Here is a 9,708-nt window from a genome sequence, read left to right as displayed (position 1 = left end):
CTTCCATATCATCATCACTATTATCACCAAATATTTCATCTATTTCGTCTTCTATTTGGCTATTTAATTGTGGTAGTCCGGTATTTCTTCTTTCGGCATTGACCCAATCTCGAAACAACACCGATATTTCCAAACTATCCTTTGCTAATGAATATCGATGATCTCCAATCATAAATCTCGCCGCACTAAAGGCTTGCTCCGAAGCCACCGATGATGCTTGAATCGCTAGCACATCTCGTACAATCCTAGCAAGGGTCGGAAATTGATTTTCACGATTCTTCCACCATACTAATATTGGAGCTTGAAGTTGTCCTTCTTCATGCCTAATCTTTTCCCGTGCCTGATTGAAATATAAATCAAAATCATTATTAGTAGATGATTCAAGCTCAAGATAATCATCCATCCAATCATCCGTATCATCGCTTCTAGGTTTACAAGATGGAGGTTCAACTATTGGAATATTTTTTTCCATAGATTTATATGTATTATATAACTCTCTAGCTTTTATATATATGCTACTTCTACAATCTTCAACACTAGGAGTTTCATCATCTTTAATTTCTAAATTTGCATAAATCTTTTCAACCATTCTTTCAATACCTTTACATTTCTAATTTGGGTTAAAAGTAGTAGCAGTCAAATAAAATTGAGGAATAAGGAAAAAATATTTTTTGAATTTTTCAATCATAAAAGCAAGGGAATTTTCAAATCGATCTTTTCCTTTATATTTTGCAAATTCAGATGAAATAGCACAAATATTTACTAAAACAGAAGAAATAGTTGGATAATATTGACCAGAAGCAGCATTTGTTGCTTTATAAAAAACACTTAAAAATTCAATAAGTTCTTTTGTATTTCCCCAATCTTCATAGCCAATTCTCAAATTCGGGTCCGCATTATGAGCATTAAAAACTAATTGTACCAGCTCTTGATAAATATAAGCAACTTGAAGCATTTCAAATAAAGAATTCCATCTAGTGCATACTTCTTTTGGAACTTTTCTATATTCAAGTCCACATTCTTTACAACGATTTTTAAATTCTGTAATTCTAGCTTTTATTTTAGCTTTAAAAATCCAATTACAAGCAAGTCTAATTTTTTCACAAGAAATTCCAAATTGAGAAACACCATCCTTTACTATCAAATTATACACATGTGCGGCACACTTAATATGAAAAGAATCATTATCAATTGGACAAAGTCTACATTTTAAATAATCAATTGCTTTCAAATTATTAGAAGCATTATCTAAAGTGACACTCATTATTTTATCACATATTCCATAAAATTGTAAAATTAAGCCTATTTTTGTTGCTATATAAGCACCGGTTTTAGTTTCTTCAACATATTTATATCCTAATATTCGTTTTTGCATGTTCCATTCATGGTCAATCCAATGGACAGTAATTGTAAAATAATCATTACCATTAGGACTACGTCCCATATCAGAAGTAATAGATAATCTACCATCATAATAAGCAAATAAACAACGAAGAAAATGACAATATTCTTTTTGATATTTAAAAAGATCACTTTTAATTGTACTTCTTGGAATACCTTCATAATCTGGGTTATACAATTCCCGAATATACTGAATAAAACCAGGATGTGAAGGAAATGAAAAAGGCAAACCACAAACAGCAACCATTTTAGCTAATTCTCTACGATCTTTTTCTTTACTATATGTGCGGTGTGTGCTTCGGCTAGCCGGGTTAGTCATATTTAATACACTTTGAACCATATTAGAACCTCCAACTCCCATAGAATTTTCAGGTATGGGTATTCCATTTCTATTAGCCCTTTCTATATCATCTAGGCGAGCAAATTCTTTATTACACTTTCTCAAATGTGTTCTTAGTCGTCCCGTTCCCCCTTGTGTACCCGTAGTTACATGTTTCATGATCAATTTACATTTCGTGCAAGTAACAGTAGTTTTTTCCTCATTTTGTACCAAAAATTTCCATACTAAAGATCTTTTAACACGTACAACGGTCTTTGAAAAAGTAGGTAAAGAGGGGACTTCATCTTGTTCCGGTAATTCGGTAGCCGGACTAGTAGGGGTAGGGGTCTCATCATCTTCCTCATTTATTTCTACTTCCTCATCTAATTCTTCCTCAAAATTAGTAAAACATCTATTTAAAGTTTCATGATCTACTTCATTTTCGGAATTAAATTCAATAGGTCGTGAGTCTCGTGTAAAAGAAGTTTCATCAACATGAGTATAATCATTAGTATTAATTCTAAATCTAGGAGGTGGCAAATTTTTAGAATTAGAACTACTTCCTCCTCCCCTATTATTTTTTCTTTCCGACATTGGTCTTTTACCACTATATTTTTCAAAATTCATGTTCAAGTTTAAAATAATTAATATTATGAAAAACAAGCAAAGATAATATAACAAAAAAATAAAATAACTTAATTAAAAAACAAATAAAAAATTGTGAATTTGTGATTTAAATGAAAAAATATGGGTATATTTATAGTGTTAAGGGGTAGAGAGGGGTGGGGGGCTGTTTGGAGCCGTTTTGGGCCCCAGCCCAACGGCTAAAAGGGCCCAACGGCTCTATAACGTCAACATTTATAAAATAAAAAATAAAAAAATAATTAAATTGACCGTTGAACCGGACCGGAACCGGTTCTTACCGAACCGGATCAAAATCCGGGTTCCGTTTCGGTACCGGTTCCGGTACCTATAAAACCGGTTCCTTACTGGTTCAACCGGTACCGGACTTATCGGTACGGGAACCGGACCGGAACCGGACCGGACCGGACAAAAACCGGTTCGTTTGCCAGCCTTACTTTAATGTATAATTCTGTCTTTTAGTATGCTATATTGTTTGTACAATTTGCTTGAAAGTTGAGCACTTCATAATGTTTTTTTAAAAAAAATAAAAATTCCATTGTCTCTTTGTATTGATAAATTGTACTACTTTTTGAAAGTCTAATTTCTCCCTTCTTTTGCATTTTCTTACAATCTTACAATACACTGGTACATTTGAGTAAATATACTGATTATTGAACCTTTTTTAATGCCTAAAAAGGCATAAAAGTTGTTGATGTAAGGAATTAACCAGACCCACTCTATTGTTAAAAAAAAATGAAGTAATACGTTATTTATGCTTTCTTTGGTTATATTTGAGCAAAAAATATTATTTCATGTAAAATAAAATAAACTAATACTAAATTTTAGATATTTCACATTTTATTACCTAAGTTTAAATTTTTACTAATAATAATACACTTTCAATATTGTTCATTAGTACTAAATATTTTAAAATAATATAAAAATTTGTCCGACTCTCGAAATTCTATTAATGTTACATTAATTGGAACAAAAAGAATAACATATCTTATTTAAAAATTACGTAAAAAAGTACTATAAATCTCAATAATTAACAATTTAAAATATTTAAATTTAATTGACTCTCCAAACTCTATTTATGCCCCAAATGATCCATAGTTTTTCCTTGTTCTGACTCAATAACAACAATAGTTTGCATATTGCAGCTTGATTCCAGACCTGTAAGTTAATATTCAGGCCTCTTGCACCTTTAGAAAGAGTCACCTTGGTCTGATCTTCCACAAAAAGTTTCTACAAGCAGGTTCGATGAGTTTAATAATCTTTTGTGGTAGTAAAAACAGATGTGACATGTGTGCTTGTACACCAAACAATACTTCTCTAATTACCTGAAGCCTCCCAACATTTGATAGTTCTCTAGCCATCCAGTTAGTGATCTTTGTTGTAATGTTATCACTAAAGATTTGCATTGCAAAACTATCATCCTTTCTATAAAAAAAGGAACTCCTAAGTATTTAAATGGTAAGTCACCTATTTCATATGACAACACACTCAATATGCGATTTCTTTCATTTGTCCCTAACCAGCAAAATAAACTTGGTTATTTAAGTACTTTATTTTCAGCATTATGAGTTAGTAACTCCTTGAGCTTTTGTGCTTTTTTCAGAAATCTCCGAAAATATAAATATAATGTTCGAAATAAGGCACATGTTGAAGGATGCATATGCAATGCACATATAGTTGAGGAAGTTTCATCATTTTGTTCGCACTACTTTGAGCCTCATGTTTACACAAGGCATAGAAAAGTGCCACAGAATGACGATGGTGGTATAGGTGAACAACATGGATACGCTAGTAATCTTTCTATATTCACCTATCCAGGTCGAGGATTTGGGGAACTAAATTGGAGATATCTTACCGAAGAAGAACTTAAAGCAGCTCATATTTATATTTTACTAAATTGCAGAGAAGTGCAGCCATATGTTGAGTAAGATTTCAAACTTTTGTTTTCATTTATACACTAAAATTATCAAAAAAAAACATATTATTGTTTTATATGTGATCCAAAGTAACTTTATTGACTCTCTTCATCAAAATTTTCCACAAATTACGGAGCAGGAAGTGGATAGGAAACTTGATGAAGATTTTGCATCATGGTTCACAGGATATGTGAGCACTTGCACAATATCTTTCCATCTATACTTCACTTATAAGAAACTATAATTTTTTTTAATTTAACAGGCTCGAGTCCACATAGATAATCAGTTCATCAAGGCGCTTGCAGAAGGTCCATGTCGATCAGTGAAGCCATACACTGGTTATACTGTCAACGGCTTTAAATTTCACACTAAAGGTCGCAGTTTTTCTAGAGCATCTAACAACAGTGGTGTTTCCATGAAAGGAACTAACTACAGTGCAAATGACAATGACTACTATGGTGTGCTTACTGAAATTCTTGAATTGGAGTACAAGGGCAGTACACCGATCAAAAGAACCGCTTTCTTTAAATGTGAATGGTTTGACCCCACACCAAATGTAGGAATGAAACTTCACCCACAATATAAACTTGTGTATATCAATCATAGAAAGAAATTGATGTGAAACAAGAAGATAAAAGTAAAATAGAAATAAAAAAAACTAGATAAAAGAGATAGATACAATTAAATTCAAGCAACTAAGAGATGTAATGGTGAAACTAACCAAAACACCACTTAATTGAGAAATAAAAGCACCTAATCTATTAGAATCCTCAAGAAAGTAATAATCTTATTTGCAAATTCTAGGACAAAATGTTGAAGTTCAACAAAGGGCTTCCAAACTCTCACAAGAGGCATAACATGTCCAAAACCCTTTATGAAACCCTAATATCTACTATTTATACTAAAAACTAAATAGTGAAGAAAGACTCTACTTCCAAAGGTTCCATCTTCATCCATAAAGCTTGCAATGCTTGAAGATCCTTAGCTTGACTCCTTGTGAAAGGCCTCCTTGAAGTAGTGTCACTTTGATCTACATCAGAAATTGAGGAAGTATGAACCATTTGTTTTGGCAATGCAAGCGACTCAAGTGTATTATGCTACTTATCCTAGCTTACGACGTGATAAGAGTGATTGGTGGGCTGTGTGCAAAACAAAAGCTCGGGGTATTGTGGATATGCCTCCATCATCTTTAGTGTCTCCTCAAGTAGATGTTTCAGAGCCATTTCAATGTGATGAAGATGGTTTAAGATTTGATGTGGTGTCCGACAATGAAACTATTGTCCGGAATGATCCAAATGGCGAATTCATGAACTTAAGAGATGAGGATGATAATTTAGATGATGAGACAGAGTTTCAGGATGATGAAAATGAGAATGAAGAGGCATACTATGAAACTGGCAGTGAATAGAGTCAAAGTGTTCCAATCTCTTCAAATATAAGAGTTAGAGTGACTGAAACGTAGTATATAAGTTGATTTTATATTTTGTCTTTTTTACCAGGATACTTATTTGGTTTTAATAGTTCTCCAAGTTGTTTTATTTGAACAACTATCCCTCACTCTCATTCTAGATCTATGTTTGGAATAGTGATGGGATAATTTTATTCCTGAAAGTGTTTATATTTTAATCTACTATCTAGATTAACACCTCTTTTCTTAACTTTTCAGAGGCATCTTGTTCTTGAAGTGATATATCAACTAATTACCTATTCTTGTTATAATTACATCAAATCATGATTCTATCATAATGTTCTTATTTCATCCACAGGTAACACTGAAATTGCAGATATGGCACCCAGGGGAGGTGGACGAAGTAGATATTCTGGAAAAAGGACAGTAGATCCAGTGACATCTCCTCTAATGTCAAGTGTTGCACCTGATCAAGCACCATCATTGCCTGAACTGCCGACACCAGTTACGCCAGATTCAGTTGCAGTCTACATATCAGTATCATCTACATCTGTGGGGATCGAAACACCTAGAAATGACATCGTATCCACAACTTTGTCAAATGCAACTGATGGTACCCGCATCCCAATTGAAATCATCATGGGACGGTAAGTGTACAACATTATTTCATTTACACTGTTTTGCTTCAGGCAAGAAAATAAGCAATGTTGATTTTCTTTCATTACTATTTTTCTATAAATCTTTTGACGTTTTGTTGGTTTTCTTAAATTGTATTAATGGGGAGTGAATTGCAGAATTGAGGTGTTTTTAAATCAATATAAAAAAATTTCATTCTCAAAGAAAGTAGCTTGTTCACTGATTTCTACCTTTCTCTTATATAAGAAGTCATAGTTGAATGTGGAACACAATGTGGTAATGAATCAGATTTATAGAATGTGGCAATGAAATTCCCCATGTGCAGTTCCTTGAACTTTTTCTCTTGCACGACATGTTCAAATATTTTCTTATATTTTGTAGTATATCATTAGATTTCAGTAGAGAATTTTCTTTAAATTGTTTCAGACTAAGCTTAGATTTGAATCTATGTATTGAATTCATGATAAACATTGGCTCCTCCCAGCTAGGATATACTAAGGCAGAATTTTATAATTAATATCTAGTCCTTGTCTTTTTTATAATACTTCCATATTTTTCTTCCTTACTTCCTCTACCTCTTCAAGCTCTTATATTATTGCTAAAGACACTGATAATAGACTCTAGCCACTGCTTGATTTACATAAATAAAATTGAGTATTGAAATATTTATTTGTTATATTTATACAAGTTTGGAGCCGAGTAACAATGTATCCCGGGCGATCGAAAAAATCTTTTAAGGAAAAATTGGATCCCGAAGGACATGATTCGAAGTCAGTTACACCAGAGATTAAGGACTTCTACTGGGAGGCGTTTAAGGTAAAACAATACTATCATTTCATTTCGTAACTATTGATTTTATTACAAAAGTAAAACCGTACAACTCAAACAAGAAAATATGAAAAATATAGCTGATGGAAATAGATCCCTACAACTAGATAAAAGAAAAACTTAGGTTGCCTCATCTTTGGTCGAACAAACTATTATATTGGTAGTACCGATTGTCTCATTCAGTACTACAAATTTTGTGAAAAATACTCCATAGAGAAATCACAAAAAATAGATCCCAGCATGCAAGGGTCATGCTTTGGTTAAATAGGGGAAAAAGATTCTTATGGTTGGAGGGAAAACAGACCCTTCAAGTGACAGTCTCAGTCTGGGCGTTTGACACTGAAACTGAATGCTGGCCACTTCTGGAAGCAAAAGGAGATGTTCCGGTTGCGCGTAGTGGTCATACTGTCCTTAGAGCAAGCTCAGTTTTGATTTTATTTGGGGGTGAAGACGCAAAGAGGAGGAAGCTAAACGATCTGCATATGTTTGATCTTAAATCCTTGACATGGCTTCCACTTCATTGCACGGGAACATGTCCTTCACCAAGATCAAACCATGTGTCTTCCCTCTATGATGATAAATTGCTCCTGATTTTTGGTGGATCGTCAAAGTCGAGGACATTAAATGACTTATACATGCTTGACTTTGAGACGATGGCATGGTCAAGAACTAAAATATGTGGATTCCATCCTTCACCCAGAGCTGGTTGTTGTGGAGTGCTTTGTGGAACTAAATGGTATATTGCTGGGGGTGGTAGCAGGAAAAGAAGACATGCTGAGACTTTAATATTTGATGTTCTAAAACTTGAATGGTCTGTTGCTGTTGCTTCACCAGCTTCTTCTATCACAACCAACAAGGGATTCAGCCTCGTCCTTGTTCAGCATAAGGAAAGGGATTTTCTTGTGGCTTTTGGTCGTTTCAAGAAAGATCCATCAAATGAGATTGAGGTACTTATTACGGAAAAAAAAATGAATTGTCCATGGGTCGCAGATCAAGCTTAAGTAAAGCTACTGGGAACTTGCTATCTGGGAATCGTTTGACATTCACTGGGCCTGCTTCTCAGCCAGTTAATGGTACTACTACCTCTTATGTGGATAATGCCAGACTTGAGCATGATGTGGCTTTCCTCAAGGTAATTATGGATGATACACAGAAGGAACTGCATACAAAAGGGGGAGTCCTTGCTGGAGAAAGGGCAAGAGCTTTCTAGTTGCAGGTTGAAGTTTTCCAATTAAAACAAAGATTGCAATCACTGGAGAATCGATCTCCAACACCTCGGAAACCTTTCCACGTTTAGAATATATAGCATGACATTTTGTATATTAGTTGCGACAAGATTATGTACATATATGTTAGACTTGAATTCTCGTTGACTCGTTTTAGGAAGAATCAAACAACAACTATCCAGATTGCTTAAGCCTGCAAAGTAGTTCACCTGGCAAACAAAAAAGTTTCTAACAATGTAGCCATTTTCTATTGTTATTTCTCTTCTGGAACACCGTTTGGATAACTTGTCTAACTATGGTTGTAGGTCGTCTTAGTGTACCTTTGAAAACACGTTTATTCCTTTCCATCCAAATATCGTATACACTACCAGCCAAGACAGTTCTGTAGATTTCTGTTTTGGGACTCTTGGATTTCATTAACTTACTTGCCTAGTCTACTTCATCCTTCCATCCCCTAGGAGTTGCTGTTATTCCCTGCCACTCTAAAAACTTAGCCCATACGCTGTGGGACGGACTATGGAAAAAACAAGTGCTCTATAGTTTCATGTGCATCTCCGCACATTGAACAACTCATATGATCAACAATGCCCCAGCCAAGAATCCTATCTTTGGTGTATAATTGTCCAGTATAGCCAAGTACCGAATGAAGGTCCATTTAGGCGGACCACTGTTATTGCGGGTTAACCTCTTTCATGGGACTTTTTGGTAATTTTCTCTACACTGCACATATAATTCCCTAACAGAGAACTTGGCTATACTTCCCAGTTCAGCCACATTCTTCCCAGATTCTTCAATATACTTCTGCCCTTTCCGATCTTTTTTCAACACCCATGATGCTTGTTTTGGTACATCTTCTCATACATGATTGTGTCTCATTCTACTATAATATTCATGTACCCATTCTACCCATAAATTCTATTTTACTATCATTTTGTAATGAATTTATTCATTCAAAAATTTTGTTATATCAATTCATGTGATATTTTACTTCATCTTTTTAAACAGAAGCGATTCCATTGGAATACTGCAATTGAAGGTTCCATAAAGGATCATTTTATGAAAAAAAAAAGTTCAATACAATACAAGGGCATGTTATGTGAAGCAAGATCCTCTGAGGTGAAACGAAAAAATATCCCAAAATCTATTTGGGAGAGCTGGAAGCCTCACTATGATACTGAGGATTTTAAGGCTAAATCTGCAAAATGTTCAAAAAATCGACGAAGTGAAAAATGTGGTGAAGGATCTGGTCCCTCACGCCATACTGGAGGCTCCCGGACTCACTGAGAGCATGCAAGACAAATGGTACAATCATTTTCATTCTGTCAAGTTATA

At 34.4% G+C, this 9,708-nt stretch overlaps 1 protein-coding gene and 1 pseudogene across 1 annotated transcript in view; both read left to right on the top strand.

The window, feature by feature from the left end:
• LOC102586523 (uncharacterized) overlaps positions 1 to 4,900 on the top strand; it is an 11,422-nt gene extending 6,522 nt beyond the window's left edge. The window contains exons 3-6 of the mRNA XM_006338079.1: positions 3,556 to 3,602; positions 3,966 to 4,286; positions 4,369 to 4,468; positions 4,541 to 4,900. Coding sequence (XP_006338141.1) covers positions 3,556 to 3,602; positions 3,966 to 4,286; positions 4,369 to 4,468; positions 4,541 to 4,900 — 828 coding nt within the window. The remainder of the gene's footprint in view (positions 1 to 3,555; positions 3,603 to 3,965; positions 4,287 to 4,368; positions 4,469 to 4,540) is intronic.
• A 2,127-nt stretch (positions 4,901 to 7,027) lies between these two features.
• LOC102586192 (acyl-CoA-binding domain-containing protein 5-like) lies at positions 7,028 to 9,373 on the top strand (annotated as a pseudogene).
• Positions 9,374 to 9,708: the final 335 nt, after the last annotated feature.

Source organism: Solanum tuberosum, unplaced genomic scaffold (genome assembly GCF_000226075.1).
Source record: "Solanum tuberosum cultivar DM 1-3 516 R44 unplaced genomic scaffold, SolTub_3.0 scf00002, whole genome shotgun sequence".
In the NCBI taxonomy this organism is placed as follows: domain Eukaryota; kingdom Viridiplantae; phylum Streptophyta; class Magnoliopsida; order Solanales; family Solanaceae; genus Solanum; species Solanum tuberosum.
Note: the sequence above shows the minus strand (reverse complement) of the source record. Positions and strands in the feature narration are given on the sequence as shown.